The following is a 22704-nucleotide window of genomic DNA, read 5'->3' as shown; positions in this document are numbered from 1 at the left end:
ATTGATAATAATAAAATAAAACTCAAAAATCTTAATTAATTACCCAATTACAAATAGTATACAGGGTGGTTTTTTGAGAAGGGCGGTGATGGCCAAGTCGGAAACTACGAGTATTAGGAAAACGTCGTGAAAGGAGTCATGCCCTCGATTTATAAGAAAAAAATAACTGCGTAATTAGTTTTTTAAAATTTCATGAACTTTTGACGGAAAACGACCCGAATGATTTTCAAAAAAAAAACACTTTTTGGACCAATTTATTTTGTTTATAATAAAGATCAAACTTTGGAAAGATATCTATTACTAAAAATGAAAGCAAATAGAACAAATTTACAAATTGCTTTTCATATTTCTCTTTTACCTAACAAATAAGTTGCTCAAAATGGATTCCGTTCACATTGGAATGAATAATTTTGGCATAAATTTGGGCAGAAGTTATATGTGTGAATGACCTTATTGCATTTTATACCATGATAGGATTTATCAAAAATAGAATATCAACAAAAACGAAAAGATTTCTAACAAAATAGAATAGGAGGTGAGTTTTGAGTGCCAAAATAGTCAAACAAAAAAATTTGGTATTTCCTTTCATTTTTAGTAATACATATCTTTGCAAAGATTGATCCTTATCAGCAACAAAGTCCATTGATCCCATAAAACAGGATGTATCTTTTTTTCAAAAATCATTTGGGTCGATTTCCGTCAAAATTCAAAAAAATTTTAAAAACCAAGTATGCAGTTGTTTGTTTCTTATAAATTGAGGGCATTACTCCTTTCACTACTTTTCTCTAAGTCTCGTAGTTTCTGACTTGGCCATCACCGCCCTTTTTAAAAAACCACCTGCATAATACCGTGAAGATCACGGTCGGCAGGTAAGGTTCCCATGGAGCTGGCAACATTACCTCTTTGTATGGCCAAACTTATCCTCTGACAGAAATACGTGCGTACGTAACAGGAAGTCTACTCTCAAAATCGACAACTATACATCCGGAACGTACGATAATACTCCGAATATATCGCACTCTAAGAAATGTACGAAATTTCTTAATCGTTTATCGTAAGCATACCTACTAATATTTTGTACGATGTGAGAGTGAATGAATTATGTGCAAACCTTGTAAATGTTAATATTATCTGTGCTATGTCGCTGTCAAGTGTCAAGTATCAAAAGTCACAACATAGCTGAGACGTTTAGGCGCGTTAATTCAATTTGTTTTGGATTGGCGTTGTAAAGTAATTTTCTGCATCACAGAACTGTAACAACAATTATTTTAAGATGCACTATTTTAAGTGGACAAGAGTTATTATTAGTTAGTAAAAATCAACTAACAATTTGCACTTGAAATAATGGTAACCTTCCCAGAAAAATTAGCACAGGATCTCATAAGCTCATCATAGCCATAGCTACACTTTATATAATATGAAAACTATGACTATACAACTGTTTTAATTCTCATGTCGTCACTTACCTTTACATTAATTAATCACTCTGCAAATTAGCAAAGTCCGTTTATGTTATGGCAACTTAGAAAATACCATAGGCGACTATAATACTACCTAAACCACGTAACTACTTACACCAAAATACTCATGAAATTGACTCCAGATTCACAACGATAAAAGCAACGACAGCCCTGAAGGTGCCTTTGCTCGTAAAAGTGACGTATTATTATTTGTCAAAGTCGAATATTCGTCACTGACATTTACAACTAAGAGTAGGGTTATGACCGATAATATCTAATAATGTTTCGTTACTTCAATCATCAGATATAGTCGAGATTGCTAAGTGCGAGGTTGTACAGTCATACATATACTTAGGATCACTTGTCGCTAATACTGGTGGCTCGGAAGACGAAATTAGAAGGCGAATTGCTATTACCAGATCTGCAATGCAGAAGTTGACGAGGATATGGCGGGACAGGAATATCACCAAAGCTACTAAAGTTCAGTTTGTAAGATCTCTAATGTTTCCCATACTACTATATGGTGCCGAAACATGGACAGTCAAAGAACGAGAGAGACAAAGAATTGAAGCACTAGAAATGTGGTGTTGGAGACGAATGCTACGAGTATCTTTGACACAACGCTGCACAAACGTCTCGATACTTGAAGAGCTTAAGGTGAAAGAAAGGCTTTCATCTGTAGGCAGAGCCCGTATCCTCAGATACTTCGGACATATCACGCGACGTGGAGAGCATACCATAGAGAGACTTGTTGTTCAGGGAAGGGTCAACGGCAGTAGGTCAAGAGGACGCTTCCCTATGCGCTGGACAGACCAGATCAAAGCCCTAATACCAATAATCCCCTCAACACATGTGCCAGAGAAGCAACAGCCAGGGATAACTGGCGTAGAATCGTTCGTCGATCAACGAGACCACGACTGCTCTGTCAAGAGTAATCCGACGAAGAAGAACTTCAATCATCGTTTCGACAATGAATACGATGTAACTAATAGAAGGATTTGACTCGACTAATGCCGCGATATAACGAATATCGGGAATATTTTAGCATTAGGCCCCCAGACCTTGGGTCACCGTCAAATAAAATAAACGCCTGGATATGTTATGAGTTTTTGTGCGGATGAACCCCACGGACCTATCGTTTCCACCCAAAGGGAACAAATATGTATCCATCACTGAGTTATGCATATTTCCTATTTTAATTAAATTAAAAAATTTATGTTCTAAGTTTTAATGTTGCTTATTTAATCAAAACAAATCTTATAACTATATTTACAATACTACGACTACATAAAATTAAAACTATCATTACGTAGAAGCGTACCAAGAATACTGGCAGCATTACCGCGAGGCTGATCCGTTGACCGAAATAGCTGCCAGCGCTTGGGTTTCCAGTAGCCTTATTGAGGCGCGAAGATAGTATTTTGAATATTCTCCGCGCCTCTGGGCCCCACGGGCCAAGTGTCTCGACACCAAACGGCACAAAGATGTATGACTCACTGAGACCAACATATTTGCGACGCTTGCTGTCTTCGGCAGTCGAAGCAGCAGCCCCAGCACCAACTGACGTAACTTGGACATGAGAAGGAGCCAGAGTGTCGACGCAAGTAGCGTCCCACACCAGCGCTCTTCCCCGTGCCCAAGCCACCAGCGTCATTCCATCAGGACGCTTGCCATCGCGGCGGGTAATACCATTTGGCTCTAAAACAGCTGGTATATTAAGAGCGGCAAATGCCCTGCGGATGACTTCATTAATGCTGGCGTGACGACTGATACGGCCTGCCGATTTTAGGCAGGATAACCCGTGGCGTCCAAGAGCATCTACCTGAACGCCACATCTACATTGATGTGGTTCATTCAGTTTTATACCTAGCCGGAGTGATACGCATATTGACAATGTCATATTGTCAAGTAGCGTTCCAATCGGCGCAGAAGGCAAGGCTTGTAACCAAAAGCCCGACTCATTTTGTGTCACGGCCAAAAGACGAGCACGCTCTGTTATGTCAGTAGATGAGATCAAAAGATCATCAAAGGCTGACTTACAAAGAAGTGCGTCCCATGCTTTTTGACACTTTAAATCGTCTGGAAAATTTTGAATGTTTGCAATATTTTGCCAAGCATTGTTAGCTTCGTTCAAATACACAATCTCTGAGTTACCTGGTACATGATTTACAATTCTAGTAACCAAAGTCTCGATACTTGAAGAGCTTAAGGTGAAAGAAAGGCTTTCATCTGTAGGCAGAGCCCGTATCCTCAGATACTTCGGACATAATAATACCATTTGGCTCTAAAACAGCTGGTATATTAAGAGCGGCAAATGCCCTGCGGATGACTTCATTAATGCTGGCGTGACGACTGATACGGCCTGCCGATTTTAGGCAGGATAACCCGTGGCGTCCAAGAGCATCTACCTGAACGCCACATCTACATTGATGTGGTTCATTCAGTTTTATACCTAGCCGGAGTGATACGCATATTGACAATGTCATATTGTCAAGTAGCGTTCCAATCGGCGCAGAAGGCAAGGCTTGTAACCAAAAGCCCGACTCATTTTGTGTCACGGCCAAAAGACGAGCACGCTCTGTTATGTCAGTAGATGAGATCAAAAGATCATCAAAGGCTGACTTACAAAGAAGTGCGTCCCATGCTTTTTGACACTTTAAATCGTCTGGAAAATTTTGAATGTTTGCAATATTTTGCCAAGCATTGTTAGCTTCGTTCAAATACACAATCTCTGAGTTACCTGGTACATGATTTACAATTCTAGTAACCAAAGGCTGCGCACTATGAACTGAAGATAGAAATGCTGGTAAGGCAACGCCCGAAACTTTGCGAGTACCCAAACCACCAAACCGTATCGGTAAAGAGGCTTGAGACCATGCACGATCTGTAAACGCGCATTTCAAAACGGTTTCTTAAATATTTTTAAGTGAAATATCAATCACATCAAGCAAATTTGGAAATTTCCATAACGGGCTAGACCTTAAGAGGTACGTAAATTTTGGAACAAATAAACAAGACCGAATTATAGTTAAGGCCATATGAGAATTAATTTTCAATAATCTGTCCGAAACGTTATTAAATTTTTTAATGTGATCGTTTAAGATCGTTGGAATTGAAACAGGAAATAATGGCGCTCCAAGAAGGTCAAGTGAATTCTTATCCAAAACTTTAATATTGGGGGCCAGAACATTAAATTTATTGCTAATATCAACCCGGTCTGAAATTTGGAAATTTTCGCCGATAAAAAGATCGCATTTCGAAAAATTTAACTCAAGGCCGATTGAGCTAAAACTTTCTATTACAATTTTCAAATCATCTAAAACAGAGTCCACTTCACCACCCAAAGTACCATCATCCAAGTACCAAACATTAAATTTTGATTTTAGTTTTGTTATGGCGGAATGAATGGCAAGGATAAATATTGCTGGACCAAGAGGGTCGCCTTGCTGACAGCCAACAGAAGACCAAATATTATGATTTTTGAATAATAATTTAGATGGTTTACTATAACATTGCCAAATATAATGATAGATTGAAGGAATTGAATTTTTAACTTCTCTCAGCAGAGCTCCCCTATCAACAGAGTTAAAAGCATTTTTCACATCTAATTTTAAAAAGACATCACCAGAGTTCCTCTCCAAAAAAGTTCGCGCAGCGTGGACTGCAGCTTCGCAACCACTTTTGCAGCCGAAACCCAACTGAGTTGGAATGAATTTAGTTGATAGGAAAGGAGAAATATGTTTACAACAAATTTTAGAAACAAGGCGACGAAATGTGCAGCCCACGGCTATAGGACGAATACCACCATCTTTTTTCTTAAGAGCACATATATTCGCACCACATAAAATTTCGGTAATTTCGGTATTAACTTTTCCAGAAAGCATGAGATTTACTAAGAGAACAATGTCCTCATGTTCTAAGTTAAGCATAATATTAATTTATCTCATCATTACCTATGTTTGTACAAAAACCGAATTTCAAAATAGTAGGTAATTTGATAGTTATGAGCCTCGAAAAATCGGCATTCAACGCTAATTGTAACCAAACTTTAAGGTCAAATGGATCGGGCTGATACTCAGACCAGAGATGACAGCAATACTCTTTAAGTGGCCAGACCGTAGAGTGCTAGAATGTGGGCCTTAATAATTATTTTCTAACATATTTGTTGCTCGGAGTAGATTATAAGTTTCGTTGTATTTTTACCTAAGAAAGAAAGTTTCGATGTAAGAGGTGAATAAACCTTTTACGGGCTGTCTGTGAATATATTTCAAATTTCAAGACATAGTTGTCAAGACGTGTTGAAGACTACTTGAAAGAGTAACATAAAATATATGGCTGGGATAGAATAGTTATTTCTGCAATTCACAATTTTGTCTTGCTGCGCTTTTGTCAAATTGAAGACACTTTTTTGTGATGTTACTGTTATCATTAAATACATAAAAGGCGTTTATTTTCTCAAAATTGATTCCTTTAGAATTAAAGGCATAAAAGGTATTTATTTTCTCAAAATTGATTCCTTTAGAATTCTTTTTGATGTCATTTCTTATACTACTAGATACTATTACCGCTTCGGAAACAAATGGCGCTCTGAGAGAGATGAAGCGGTACAAGAAACCCTCCCAGCATTTTTTTGCGCTCTTTTTAATTTAGTCATTCATTACCTCCAGTCTCACAGTGTATTGCGGTACCTAACATTTTATAGTAACAGTTAAAGATGGGAAAACGTAGGGGTAGATAGGTATAAAGTGGTTTTTATGATAATTATATTTATTTATTTAATGCATTAAACTACACAATTTTTTATTTTTTATATTGCCACTGCAATCTGTCTCCTAGTTTGGGATATTCATCAGTATGTTGGATAACAATCGATTCTTTTAACATGCACGGTATGTAACCTCTGTCACACCCTCTTCATTTAATTTATTATTACTATATATAAGTGGATCAAATCTTGAGGGATCTTTTGCTGCAGCCTTGCCCTTTTGGCTGTGCCCCAGGGCGCATTTTTCAGATTCACAAAAACCGAGTATGCCGTACGGCATCCTACTTCCTCGCCCAGTTCTGACCCTTATTTTATTTATACGATGGTTTATTTTGCATGGTCTAATAGCTTGTTTCAATAGCTTTCTGATACATTCACTCAAATCATCCTAATTATAAGTACTATGTTGCTCCATGTAAAATAATACTGATTGATAGAACGCTGCGCATGCGCCAAAATCGAGCCGATCTAAGTAATTTAAAACTATTTGATGGACTTACTTCGAACATTAAAAATAAGTAACCAATAACTTAAATTTTATTTGTTCACTTCATCCGTGGCCATGTGTATTATGACATGCGATAGAAGGACGAAAAAATGCAATGTGAAATATATTCACTTTGAATACATATATTATTTGGTGCTAGAAAACTTCGATTGAATCATAATGTATTTAAATATAATAATGTAATATAAATTTAGCATAATGTGTTTAAATTTAACAGCACTGCAGCAGCAAGTTAAGTTACTAAGCATTAGCCTCTATAATTTAAATGTCTAATAAATTTATGTAGAAGCGTCTAACTGTGTACGTCTAATGATAGCTATTAAGTTCACTCCACACTGGCCGCATAATAGTAACTTAATTACAACCGGTTCAAGTTTGAGGATAGTGCAACAGTTTAATAGTTTAACTTAACACAAGTTAGTCAAGTTAAAAATTGTTGAACTTCGGTGCACATAATAAGAGAACTAAATTTTGTTATAGACAGAACATCGAAATAAAAATATATGGTGCAACGTGCAACGCTCTTGTGATTCCTCTGGTGTTGCGATGAGAATGTGGGCGGCGGTGATCACTTAACACCAGATGACTCAGAGGCTTGTTTGTCCTCCTTGTCCATAAAAAAAAATTAACAAAAATAAACCAACTTCAAAAACACTATTCCAAAACAATAGATATAATATGCACTAAAAAGTATAAAAATAATTGCGTATTTTTAAAAAATCTAATTAATTAATCTAATTCTAGTTACGATTATTGTTATTTTTGGAATCATTGTCTAAAAAACATACCGACAAATTGAGAAACTCCTCCTTTTTTGAAGTCGGTAAAAAAAAATTTGCAAGCTACAAATGAGACATAAGGGTAACAAGTCTAACAAGATAAAGTAGTCTTCATAGCTCCAAATACAATTTTTTCACCATAAAAGTTATCTTAAAACTTTTGTTTGCGTGATTTCCCTTTACTCTTCGCCTTAACGATGAGAGATATTCAATTCAATTCAAATTCAAAATATATTTATTTTCTCTCACAACAAAAACTTACAATACACAGTTAATTAAAATCTATATTAAAAGATTGTTATAAGTGTGAGAGACCGGCTCTTGAAATAGGTAACGGATGCCTGTGCGTACAAAGCACATGGTTAAAATGATGAAGAGAATATTAAAAAAAAATATTATAATGAAACTTAATTAAATAAACAAAACTTAATTAGATAAAGAAAGTAATTGGTGTTAGTGTCTTCTTCTTCTTCTTCGGCGTTACACTCTTGTCAGAGTGGTCGTGGTCGTCACGTCGAGGTTAGCGGCCTGTTTCACAATGCGACGCCACTCGTCGCGAACTGCCGCTCTTCTCGTGCATTCATGCAGAGTACCGTCGACAGCTTGCCTCACTTGGTACGTCCACCTCATCGGGGACCTGCCTCTTGGTCTAGTGCCCTCGACTGGTGATAGTGTGGATGATGGTTATGTGAAGGTGTGTGTGTGTGTGTGTGTGTGTGTAGTGACTTGGTGTAGGTGTTGTAGAAAATTTTTACCTTATAATATTAAGTAAGTTTTCAGTTTCAGTATAGTAAAAGTGTTTCAGCCATCCAAATAGATTTTTTTCCCTTTTTTGATATTTAAATGAGTGTAATTTTAACTATTTATTTATCTTATTAAAGTAATGATAAGTATAAATTTCCATCAACGTAATTATGGCTTCAGTTCTCGCCAACAGCTAATGTTAAAATTATATAATATTCCTTTCAATATACATGAAAACATTGATAATATCTTCTTTTCAAATTTTCTTTATTTTAAAAAAACAAATTTATATTGATCTCCTAAATTTGTAGATTTTAGATTTTAAAATATCACATGTATTTAATATAGTAATGTTGTGCCGACCTTTAATTTAAGTACAATTAAACTATTTTATTATATTTGTTTAATTCTCAGTGCATAAGTTAATAAATTGTATTTAGTTGGTATGCATGTGACAGCAAAACCAACTAAGATAAAATCGCGGGTAACAGCAAGTGTTAAAATAAACTCAATACAGTTTTAATTAAATAGTCACCCTCACTGTATGGATATCCTGATTTATTACATAAATTCTATAATTAAAATTATAATCTGGTTAGATTGCTGCCCGCTTCCGAGGATCATATTCCAATTAATCTATTGAAAACTTTACTGACGATACTGCGAGTACTAATACTAGGAACTTATGAATGGAATGATGCTGTTTCAATTGAAGCACAGATATATTTAGTCAACTTCTATCAAATTAGATTAATTTACTGAGTAACTTATAATTGGGGTTTAAGTATGATGTTGCCACTTTAACGCAATGGCTCCGTTGATATTATTGATATGAAATGAATATGAATGAATGAATATGATCACGTAAGACCTTATTGGGCTACAGTAACCACACTTAGAAACCCTCCAAAATCGTCCGTATTAGCCAGGCCAGACCCCAACCAACTATAATTTTTCCGCATTTTGAACAATTTTTTACATGATAAAAGTTTTCATCTCAAGTAAATAGCTCATGGCAGACATTTATAGGTAACGAGATTGATTTCTTCGATTATGGGAATATAAAAATAATAAAAAGGCATAAAAGGCATTTATCTTCTCTATATTGATACCTTAAAATTTTTTTTTGATGTCATATCTAATATACTCGGAAACAAATCGCGCTCTGAGAGAGAAAAAGCGGCGCAAGAAACTCTCACAGCTTTCTTTTTTTTGCGATCTTTTCAATAAATATATACAATATTGTATAGTAATTTCTATCACTATAAAATAATCATAATCTAGTCCCAGGCTGTCCTATCACTTAGGTATTCAGCTGTGGAGTAATAGGATTTACGACATTTTTTTATAAAACATTTAACTTTATTTATAGATAATGACGGAGCAGTGGCTGGGACTTTATTATAAAAGTGTATATATTTACCCTTAAAGCTATTATGTGTCGTATGAAGCCTATTTGAATTAGTTAGAAACAATCCCTTATTTCTGGTGTTATATTTTATAAATTATTATTTGCCTGCCTTCTCCGGTTTATCCCCAAAATCAAAAGCGCGTACTCCTTCCTTTAAGGCCGCCAACGCTCCTGTGATTCCTATGGTGTTGCAAGAGATGGTGGGCGGCGGTGATCACTTAACACCAGGTGACCCGTACACTCGTTTATCCTGCTATTCCATAAAAAAACGGATGAATTTATTTTTACAGGAGTTTTTCAGATATTTCTTGTTGTTAACAGTAACAAAACCTACTATTTTGAAAATGCGTAACAGTTGAAACTTTAAAAATTTGGACCCATATAATTGCAATCTAATCACTGGTATTATGTGTAAGTTACGTTTTCGTGTAATTTATAAAATACAGATTTTTTTTTTAAATATGATTTCCTCGTGCATTAACACTGGAATTAGAATATTATTTCTTACAGGAAATAAACTTGTTTCAGTACATAACTTTTATTTTTTAATGCAATTTCAAGAGGGCGTCTCAATATGTTTTAGTATTTTATTTATTTGTGTGATAAAATCAAATTCAAGAAATAAAGTTAATTAAGGACTATAATTTATAATGCGTAAAATATGTTTACCCTCCTGACCTCCTGATATGTACCTACATGTAATAATTATAATAGATTTATTGATCAAAAATTATATAAACTTCACTGAACGGTTCTTATACTTTATTACAGATGCATGAGTTTTTTTTTATGTTTTTCTGCCGTTTTTCTTAGCTTACTCTGTGTATGTTTCTGTACAAAATTTGTTAATTTAATTTATACCACTTTCCTATTGATCGGTTGACAAATGATCTGATATTTGATGCATCTTTAATTCTGGTCAGCCTAGTGAAACTCTGAGAAAAAAAGCGATTAACTCTATGAAAAAATCAAAATCAAATGACGGTTATAATCTTGTATAAAACGGAGATAGCCGAAATCCACTCGTTTTAAGCAACTGTTCGCTTTCAAACTTAGCCGGACTATAGGTACTTCCTCGCCAATCGCAATACTATAATTACTACTATTTCAAACTTATGTCAAATTACTGCACGTTTCATATTAAACTAAATTTAGTATTTACATCCTCTTTGATTCTGTTGCGAATAAAACTGAATTGTATTATTCAATGTCATTGTAAGTTAAAGATGGCCGCCGCTACGAAGTGTTGGAATCCAAATTATTTCACATAAAAAAACTTTGAGCCCTTTGATTGAGAACAGGAGTCTAATGACTGACAACTACATCAATATTTAGGTACATTATACAGATTATTATTATCTTTCTTTTCAATCAAACTGCATAATTTATAATAAATATTTTAATAACCTATAATTTTAATTGATAGTTAATAAATATTTAAAAAAGATTGTTTCGTTACAAAACAATGTGTTTTAATGAACAAAATACCTAGAATGTGTATTATACATACACAAAAACAACATTATACATAAACAAATTACAAACTTAATACTTCTGTGACGCAAACACAAGCTATTAAAAACTAATGACATTCAAAGAATGATTCTCGATAAATGCTCGCATTATAATACAGAATTCTAAATATAACTATAAATTAACTTCTACAATCTTCACTACAATGTTAAAAACATTATTTGAAAAACATTGTTGAATTTAACGACTAAATACCAAGCTCTAGGAGCTCACTCTCCAACTTTTAATAGAGCAAGCACATGTATAATCGTCCGTGATCTAAGCTAGTCAACATTTGGTGTCCACATTTGATTGCTATGTTAGCAACGTAAGGATAAGCTTGTTGAACTTGCTGAGGTCACGGAATATGTGCATGCATACGATATTATTGTGGCATCGCATAGGACATAAAACAGAATCTTATTGATAAGAAACTTATTTATCTACGTTTGAGAAAATTATATAGAAATGTCGTTACGATTTTCGGCTACGCGCCATGTTGTTTTTCTGACATTCGTTATTCACTAACAACATTATATTCACATGTGCTAATCTAATTAAATTTCTTATATTCCATTATTTAATGATTGAAATTTTATAAAAATATGTGAAGTTGGTATTTATTGATGTATTTAAATACAATATAAAATAACAAACAGTGAAATGAAATGGCGGAGTCACAGGAAAATTTTACTTTAGATCCTGAAAAGGACTTGAACTGCAAAAAACGTAAGTGTTAATTTTTTATGAATACCTAATGTGGTATTAATATAATAATAATTTTATCATTCTTTGAAAAATATATAAATCTCAATTGTTAAAAAAAATACAAAGGAAATTTTTAATTAAGTTTTATTATTATTTTACGTTTTTAATGGATTTATTGAATTTTGAATGGAGACTTATTATAATATAATTTATTTAAATATTGTTTTTTAACTAACAACCATGTTTAGTTTAATCCAAATCATATACTATTGGTGGGCTCAAAATTTCCGATGGTCTTTGAGATGCTTCAGTATGCTCATAGAAATAGTTTTATTTATGGTTTCCCTAAAATTAGCGATATTCATAATTATACAATCATACATTTCTTAAGGCTTCTGTTTCTTTTCTTTGGTCTGTTTTGCTTTCTCGCCAATTATTACATTGATCTGAATTCTCTTTTCTTCTTCTCAAAAATATCTGTTCAAAATTTTATTTGTATATTGATCTCTCCTAATATTATTTTGATATCTTTCGTGTTTGAGAACTTATTTCATTTTATTTACTGAATTTTAAGTATATATTCGAAGTTATATTGTGAGTTTACATGAGTTTGTTTAGTTTGATTTATACGCGAAATAAGAATCCCAGTGAATTTATCATAAACTTTGAAAATTTATCATGATAAGAGGATAAAACGGTAGTTATATGATTTGATTAAACTCAGATCATAGCATTTACTGCTAATAATAATTAAGATTTTGTTACGAACAAATAGCCATTATTTCAGTCACGTGTTAAAGTTTAAGATTTTACCTTAGATTAAGGATTGGTCTACGCTGCGCTCCACCTAGCTACCGCACTACCTAAGAACAATTTTTTAAAGATTTTTTATAACGGCGACTATCAGATGCTTGTGTGCGTAGCATCGTGACACTCAGTGAGATCTTTCAAATTTTGTAATATACGCTTCGTGTTATTTTACATTGAAATTAATATAATACTTAAAACTTACTGATGATATGTGATCCCAGTGTCTTTCTTATTTCATGTAGTATTATTTTTACAAAGTTTTACTACGCAACCCGGGATTTTATTTGCAACAACGCCTGCGGTTTTACTTTGGATATCAAGAATTATTTTATACAAGGTAAATCACTGTTTTGTTTTCATTATAATATTATCTTAAAAGTATATTAAAATTATGTATTTTAAAATCTAAAAGGTGAAAAAAAAGGAAAAAGTTGCGAGGAGAGGAACTAATGCTAATAGGCCGTGTTAATTAATCATTGTATTTTTTGGATGCGATTACTAATTGTGACAGTAATCACGACCATCATGTTCACCAAACATCCTTTCAAAAACAATGAGTTCCAGCTCCAAAGGTTGATGCATCCAATATACGATAATTTATATTTATACATTTCATTTTTCCTTTTTTTTTTAAATAATTTATATTATTTAAACACGTCTAAACTCTTATATTGGATACAGTATCTTACAAATTAATTTGTTTTGTATAATAACAGCGATTGTAAAATACTCTATTTGATTGAAAAGAGTGGAGTTTCTTATATGTTCTTCTCACGAACTCAACTTTTTACAAACATAATATGGTAATTTCAGGAATTTACAACAAATACTTATAGTGACGATTCAGAAGTGCTTAGTTTAAGCCTATTTGAATAATGTTTTGACTTTGAAAATGAAATTTTATTCTGGATATTGCCTTGATTAGAATAAAATTCTTCCGAACTATTATGCTTCTATGAAAAGCTAAAGTAGCGAATAGCTACATACAACCAAATCTAAAAATTATAGGGTTAGATAAACTATGAACCCATGAAAACCGGAATTTTAGTTTCCTTATATATCATAAGATACATAATAGCTTTAAGGAAAAAAGGGATACAATTTAACCCTACGATGGTAACATAATTTAAATGAACACGCATAGTAACAGGGGTACCACGTCACCCTAAGATAATAAAATTAATAAAAAACTTTTTTTGATGAAAAATAAAACTTTTTATTCTTAAAATAAACTAAAAGAACACTCTTCTCGAGATCAATAAGTAACTAAATGGAATTAGATTATAAAAAAAAGTTTTATGGGCACTTAAACACAACTAATACTAATTTCCATACGATGTTCAGAGCACTCAAGTCTTTTGCATTTTGAACAAAAATTCTTTACTTTTTTGTCCTTCTTACGAGGACACAATGAACATAGCTTGCTTTTGTAATTTGGCGGGGGGTTCACATGCTGGAAATTTTTCGGTGACATTTAGAATGGCCCTTATATTTATTTAAAATTTAAAGAAATAAATATTATGACTATTCATTGTCAGTACATTTATGAAAATAAAAAATAATAATATATGTTCACAAAAATCGTTACCTTTTTGCTCTTAATAGTGATTTTCATTATTATAACACTAGAAAAAAGGTATTGCTTGTAACTACTTCTAGTAGGCTTCATAAGATGCATAATAGCTTTAAGGGTAAATGTATACACTTTCATAATCAAGTCCCAGCCACTGTTCAGGCATTATCTATAAATAAATTTAAATGTTTTACTAAAAAACGGCTTTGTCGTAAATTCTATTACTCCACAGGTAAATATCTAAGTGACCCGACAGCCTCGGGCTACATTATGATTATTTTAAAGCTACAGCAATGACAGTACAACATTGTCTATTTCATTAAAAAGAGCGCAAAAAAAGGAATTCTGGGAGAGTTTCTTACGCCACTTCTTCTCTCTCAGAGCGCCATTTCTTTCCAAAGCGGTAGTACTGTCTAGTATATTAGAATTAATTTTGAGAAAATAATTAATGCATTTTTTATTATTTAAAAGAAAATCAGGAACCTTATTTTGAAATTGAAACAAGAAAATAACGTAGATTTCCTTATCACCTTAAAGAAAACTTGCAATAAGGGACTTTTCACGAAGTTTTCATTTCGAAGACTCCATTGTGTGCGGAACTGAATGGAATACCGGATAATTTGCATCTGAATCAACTGTTCAAAGGCTTCATATAAATCATTTTGTAAAGAATATTTTGTTTCATTGATAACGCTGTGCTATTTAAATATACATTTTATGCTAAGAATTGTCGTCGTAAGATTATTGAAGGGCCAGTTTATTAAGCTTACAAAACATATTAAATAACATAATAATATCATCCTTGATATGCACTACAATAAGTATGAATCTGCATTTTGAATCAGTCTCGATCGATATAATCTTTTCTAAGTAAAGAAAGTGTAATTTGATGAAGACACACTAGTATTGTAGAGTAAATGAAATTCAATGAATCAACATATGAAGTTCTTTAATAAACCAGCTGTTTTAAAGCCAAATGATGTTAACCTCCGCGATTAAAAGCGTTCTGATGGAATGACCCTAGTGGCTAAAATACGGTGAAGGGCGCTAGTGTGGGATGCTATAACGTCGATACTCTGGCTCCTTCTCATGTGCAAGTTACGTCAGTCGGTGCTGGGGCTGCTGCTTTGACTGCCAAAGACAGCAAGCGTCGCAAATATGTCAGTGGGTCTTACATCTTTGTGCAGTTTGGTGTTGAGACACTTGGCCCAGAGGCGCGGAGAATGTACAAATTACTTACTCTCTTCGCGCCTTAACAGGGCTACTAGAAACCCAGTATCGGTCAACGGATCAGCCTAGATATATATGACGTGGAAAGCTGCCAGTATTCTTGGTACGCTGCCCCGTAATAATAGTTTTAATTTAATGTTTTTTTTAGTTTATTGGCCAATACAGAACAAAAACATAACATTTTTATGAAATTAGTACCACGAAAACATCACGGGTTTTTGTAGATACCCAGAGCCCTTCAATTTATTATTAATTTTCAAAACCTATTCTTTTTTCAGGAAGTATCTTTTAAAGCAAGTTTTGATTTTCGTGGTATTTATGTACATTTCTTGCAGCTCTTTCGGCAGTTCGTTGATGTAATCTGGTATTACGTATTGACAACTGTCTTCCCATATTTATTATAAATTTTTGGTATGTGGAATTTGTGATTTATATCAAGTTGTCGTAAACCTAAGGATGGGATTATTAATTTCATAGTATTGTTAATATAGTTATAAGATTTGTATTGTTTGAATAAAATAACGTAAGTTCTTTATGTTGGTGCATTTTTTTTATTCCTTTCATATATTAAGTACAACTACAAGGTCGCAAACTTACATGTTATTATTATGTTTGTAAAGTCGTATTTTTTTTCGTAACATAAGCTCTGCATAATGAAGACAAATGTTAATGCATAAATTTATAATTTTAATTTACGTCATTATTATATAATTATTTTAGAAATATATCGTCATACTTTTTCTTAAGTGCATATATTTTATGATGCATACTTCAAACCTATATTTAATTACTGTAATTGCAATACATCAGATAGTATCATAACATGGACTTAATTTAAAAACGTATATATCAATATGTTTTTAACAATATATGTAAGGGTATACATACTTTGAATGAAAATCTAAAATTGCCTTAATCGCTCTTCCCTAAATTCTAAACAATTTTTCACAATACTAATGGAAAGCCACAGACTTTTTCGACGTTGTAACATTTAAATAACTGCGCAAAATAGATTTATATTGAATTCAATTCCCATCACTTTTCATTGGTCTATAAAATGTTTTAGATTTAAAGCTTCAATCGAGTTGATTGGCTTTCTGTATGGCTATCTTTTATATTTTTCTTTTGCATAAAAGTATTATATACTCGTATAAATTATAATCGTTACTAAGGGTTTAACGGTTTTTTTAATTTTTATGATACAGGTGTAGAAATACAACTGTATAATTTGTTATGTTTTAAAAGTGATAACCCTCAAGGTGAACGTTGAACAAAGCATACAAGATTTTATGATGATACGTCACTCGAATGTTTAGCTCAGTTGGTTAGAGCACCGGCACGGAACGCCGGAGGTCGTGAGTTCGGGTCCCGCATCGTTCATTAAATTTTGTTTTTCAAATTTTAATTGTATAGTTATCCTAGAAGTGAGGGTTATTACTTTTAAAATATAACAAATTGTTTAGATTTACAAGAGCGACATTTCAAGTCAACTTCCTAATATGCAAATATTGGGGTTAGGCAGGTTATCAACTGTAAAGTAGATCCTGTAGATGAAGCCACAATCTGAGAGTTGAACAAAGCATACAAGATTTTATGACGATACGTCACTCCAACAGTTAGCTCAGTTGGTTAGACCACCGGCACGGAATGCCGGACGTCGTGGGTTCGAGTCCCGCATCGTTCATAAAATTTTGTTTTTCAAATTTTATTTGAATACAACTGTATTTTCAAATTGGATTATACAATGTTTATATGTCGATATACAGATCCTATTTACGTTATAAGTTGAAAATGCAGTTTCAAGAAGATTAATAATTATGTAATCAGTACTCGAATGCTAATTCTAATTACCATAGTTAAGAACTTAATATGAAGCAAATAAAATATATTGAACTAATTTTATGATTACCTACTAACAGTACAAAATACCCATTAGAACTTTATGATAAGAACTTTAAATTATGACATATCGAGACCACAAAATAAGGACTACGTGTCACCTTACATAACAGTGTAGCACCAAAACAAGCCGATTAACGTGTAAATACATAGCCCCACGCATACACTTACTTTACTACAAGCCGATAGGCGGCCATTATGAGAATTGTCATCGTCTGTGACAGATCAGTTTGCGTCTCAATGAAATATTTTAAAATGTCGTCGTGCGTTGTGAAAAAGTGTAAAAACGATACTATATAAGTATTTGTGGCCATATTCGATTATTTAAGGGAGAATAAATTGTGTAATTTGTATCCCCCATAACCGCACACACACTAGCATAACGGTGCTTCACTTGCATAATATCACGGCGCGAAGTCCTTCTTTTTTTACTCGTCCGTGATCGAGACAAATAATTATTAAAACTATTCATTGTCAGTACATTTATGAAAATGTCATATACGTTTAACTCTTTTAAATCAAAATTTGTATTTTCATCGTTAAATAAATCATTTCAATTACAATACAATACGTAAGGTGATGCAACAAATATACTCAAACGTCAAATAGTCAATGCCTCACACGAGTGAGTCAAAAAACTTTATGTAAATTAATGCAAAACAGAAGTTATTGAGTTTAGTAATTGCATCATCCACACACATCGTAAATAAATAAAGGTATTTTGAAAGCATTTTATAAGCGATTATTAAAAATATATAATAACATATCATAGTATTGATATATTCGGTGGTGGGCTGGTCAGGTTTAAAGAAAGTGTTGTTAAACACTTAGCTGGTACTCAATCTGCATTTGTCAAATAAGTAGTTTTTCTTTTTTTTTTCTTCTTCATTATTTTAATAAGTTAAAGTTATAATTTGTACTTTCATTTTTTATTTTTTTTTGTTTTTATTATAGCTTATATAGTATTAGTTCTATTTTTCAGAAATAATTAGGGAGTATTCTTTGTAATTTTTATGTTCACCATAATTGTCGTATACTTTAGAACTACTAATTGTAACATTAGATTAAGAAAATTGTATTGTATATGATGTGGTGTGCTTTAATAAATAAATAGTAATGATCCCAGAATACAAAGCCAAAATAATATAACATATATCATACAGTCGTCGATTCCTGATACTTGTTAAGATTGTTCTTGGCATACCCAGGCGTAAACTGCGATTGAGAAACTGGAATTATCGAGAAGCGTTTCTATGATAGTCGAAGGTGTGGCCTCCCAGCCAGTATCCTGATTATCTTAAAATTTATACGAATATTTAAATTAAAGTATAATAATGATTTTATATTAAAGATAATGATGATAGCAGTATCATTAATATAAAATTGAATTGAATATAGAACAATTAATTAATGGTCCATCATTAATTGTGCATATCACGATGAATAATATTTCAACATAATAATTCAGCACAATTCTAACATAATTTACAAGTAATGTGTAAACATTGATATCTTTATGCTGTTGATGCTTAAAGAATATTAGCTTTTAAATTGTCTATTTGTGGCAGTATGAGTTAGTTAGTTTAGAGTAAAGGACGTATTCAAGTGTAGATAGATGTGTTTCATTTTAGAAAAATGTTGATTATATATTTGTTTTGTGCCTGTGTTTTCTTATTTCTTGTAAGTCGTTTTAAAAATTATAATTACTGGAAAAAACGCAATATAGTACAAGTGAATGGAGTTCTAACGAACTTTATGTTTAGTAATCGTGCCTTGGCTGAAGTAATTAAAGATTTATATGAAAGGTATACATCTGAAAAATACATTGGTATATTTCTTGGAAGTAAGCCTGCAGTAATTGTGAAGGATCCTAGAGATATACAAGTGGTGACGGGACAATTTGAATCATTTCATAGCAGAGGATTAATGACTAGTGAAAATGATGTTCTCGGTGACAACTTACTGTTTATGGATGATTACAGACGATGGAAACTCATACGGACAAAACTCTCACCAGTTTTTACAAGCATGAAGTTAAGAAACATATTTTATATTTTCGATAAATGTGCGAGAGACTTTGTAGACTATATTCAAGAAAGTGATGATTTCAAAGTTAGCCCTCATAAAGGCATTTATTCTTTTACAACTGGTTGCATTACTGCATCTATATTTGGATTGAACGAGAAAATAAAAACAATGGACTCTCCGTTTTTAAAAATGATACAAGAAGCAGTAAACCCATCGCTCTTAAATAACACAAAGTTTATGATACGAAATATATTACCGAAATTATTTAAAATGTTGAATCTAACGGTATTAGGTGATAATGAAGAGTTTTTTGTTGGTGCCATTAAAAAAGTTTTTAATGCGCGTAAAACTTCGAGTGATAAACGATATGATTTTATTGAAACATGCTTACAGTTAAAAGAAGAGGGCATTATGCGAGACGCTTCAACGGGATATGAACTAGAGCCAACTGATGAAATATTGGCAGCTCAAGCATACTTCTTCTTTGTGGCGGGAGTAGATACATCGGCTACAGCAATCCATTTCACTTTAATGGAATTGGCTTGCAATCAACATATTCTTATCAAGCTCCATAATGAAATAGACACAGTATTTGAAGAATGTCATGATAATTTAACACCTGACGATGTTGACAAGTTAAAATATATGGACAAGGTTATAAATGAAGCACTTAGAAAATATCCTCCTATTGGTATGATGCAAAGACGTTGCACTAAAGATGCAATACTTCCAGCTGGGAACTTAGTAATTAAGAAAGATGAAATCGTCATTGTACCAATTTTGGCATTACATCGAAATCCACAATATTTTCCTAATCCTGATGAGTTTGATCCGGAACGCTTTGACAAAGAAAACGTTGGAAGCATTGAGAGCTCTTGTTACTTACCTTTCGGAATGGGGAATCGTGTTTGTTTGGGTGAGTTCAATTCAACTTCTAAACACTATACGTTAATATTATTAATTATTCTTTCAAATCTATCTTAATTTTTTTTATTACTCTTTCCTGATTAAAGCTCTGTTCAAACTGAGGCGAATAACGCGCCGGACGCGGGATGCGTTTTAGAGCAATTCGGTCGATCGCTAAGCCTTTCAAACTAACGCGACTTCCCGCGTGTCATTTTTGGTTCTTCAGTGGAGAAATATCATGCATTGTTAGATTAAACAATCCCGCAGGGCGTCCCGATCTTGTTTGGCTTCAACTTGAGCAACTACTCGCGTCGATTTGAACACGTCCATACAGGTTAGCTGACACTATCGGCGCAAGCGACTTCCGTCCCGTGTCCCGCGCGATAGTAGTCTCAGTTTGAACAGAGCTTTAATCTTACATTTCAATGGATATCTAACGTTCCTCTACGGTGAGTCTTTCTTACATCCATAATCAAACAAAGCAATGAACTTTCTTGAATGGTTTTTCCAGGTTGTTATAATATGCGTAATACCTTAAAAACACGCGAACCCACATAGCCTGGTGGATTTTTATTAAACCTTAACTATTACCCTTGTATTATAGATAATATATAGATAATAAATTGGTAATGCATTGAAATTGAGTATAACAATGCCTTCAACATATTTTGTGCAAATGCAAGCAATAAGTTTCAAAACTTTTATCGCAGTCGGATGAACGGCACGAACTAATAAACATGAATTTTATATTACGCAAGATGTAATAACTCTATGATTTCATCAATTATGGACATAAATATCAACGTCTATAGATGTATTTATAGATAATCATAATAAAATGCAAACGATAGAACTCTGAGTAATTATATATTATAATGTATGCATGTACATAACTAGTCTGTGTTATTTATTGATTTTATTAATCACCACTACATTTGTATGAGTGGAAAATTTTCTAGTAAACACAACATCATATAGTGTATAATATTGTACAATCTGTTCGTCGAGCTATAGGTAATCGTAACTGAGAGATTGTTTGGATTCTTTGGCTTAATAGATAAATTAAATCATAAGTTTAATAGGTAATACGCTTCTTCGTACAAATTAGTCTTCTAACTTTCTATCATTTTCGCCTTGGTTATATATTCCAACCTCGGTCTGGTTTTATATGTTTATCAAGAAATTGTTTCTTTGTAAGTCAAAGTCCATTGGAATAATGATATGTGTCAATTAATCTCTTGTTGATAACAATATAAAAGTATTGGTCAATAAGCGTTGATTTGTTGAACATACAATAAATTAATATTATTTTAACAATTATCGAAATGTAAACATTAAAATCTTACTAGCTTTTTATAGAAGAGGAGGACAAACGAGCGTAAGGTTCACCTGATGTTAAGTAACTACTCACCGCTGCCCACATTCTCTTAAAATACCAGAGGAATAACAGGAGCGTTGCCGACCTTTGAGAATACTGTACGATTTTATACGAGAATATGTACATTTTTTGAAGGTACCCATGTCGTATCGTCCTGGAAACAACGCACAGGGAAGCTCATTCCACAGCCTTGTTATCAAGCGTATAAACGTGGAAGAAAGTTCCTCGAAAAGCGCACTGTGGAGGAACGCCACACATCAAAATGTTGGGGATGATAACGTTATTTGTGGCGTGTCGTGCGTAAGGTGGAACTCGGCGGCAGGTATCAGGTCAAGCAGCTCTTCGGAACACTGCTCGTGATAAATGCAGTATAAGACACACAATTAAGCGACTACTCTACGCAACGCCAAGTGATCTAGCCGTTCACACAGTACTGGATTATAATTATTATAGCTTCACTATTTTATGATACCACTCTATAAGTATTTTTAATTTTTCTTTATTTTCAGGTGCCAGGTTTGCACGACTTCAAATGAAATGTTGTTTGGCATGGATTCTAAGAAAGTATACGCTTAAATATAACAAATGGAAGCCACACTTTGAACCAAGTCCATTTGCAGTGCGAGATACTAAAGCAAAATTTGAGCTTATCCCGAGAAAATTGTAGATAAAATATTACACTTAAGTTACTAGGTTCGATGTAAGTTTCTTATTTGTAATCTAATAAAATAAATATTTAGGAATGTATCTGTCTGTCTATTATTACCCTTACCCATAATTTGATTAGAAATAATAAAACTATTGTTAGTAGAATGAGAGTTCTGAGGCATTTATGCATTATTTACATGTTTTTTTTTATTAAAATAAGGGACGAGACGAGCCGGACGTTCAGATAATGGTAATTGATACGCCCTGCCCAATACAATGCAGAGCCGCTCAGGATTTTTGAAAGACTCAAATTCTGAGCGGCACTATTACGCTCGTCACCTTCAG

The 22704-nt window shown here is 33.1% G+C and overlaps 1 protein-coding gene across 2 annotated transcripts; it reads left to right on the top strand.

The window, feature by feature from the left end:
- Positions 1 to 10922: 10922 nt before the first annotated feature.
- On the top strand, positions 10923 to 22458 carry LOC126979427 (cytochrome P450 6B7-like). Of its 2 annotated transcripts, XM_050828731.1 has the most exons (3): positions 10923 to 11002; positions 19382 to 20343; positions 22221 to 22458. In XM_050828731.1, exons 2-3 carry the CDS (start codon positions 19428 to 19430, stop codon positions 22376 to 22378), a joined length of 1074 nt encoding a protein of 357 aa, XP_050684688.1. In that variant the 5' UTR covers positions 10923 to 11002; positions 19382 to 19427; the 3' UTR covers positions 22379 to 22458. The 2 variants fall into 2 exon arrangements, with proteins under 2 accessions (XP_050684688.1, XP_050684687.1); XM_050828730.1 differs by lacking the exon at positions 10923 to 11002 and having other exon boundaries at positions 18959 to 20343.
- Positions 22459 to 22704: the final 246 nt, after the last annotated feature.

This window comes from Leptidea sinapis, chromosome 3 (assembly GCF_905404315.1).
Source record: "Leptidea sinapis chromosome 3, ilLepSina1.1, whole genome shotgun sequence".
Classification (NCBI taxonomy): domain Eukaryota; kingdom Metazoa; phylum Arthropoda; class Insecta; order Lepidoptera; family Pieridae; genus Leptidea; species Leptidea sinapis.
This window is presented reverse-complemented; position numbering and strand designations above follow the sequence as displayed.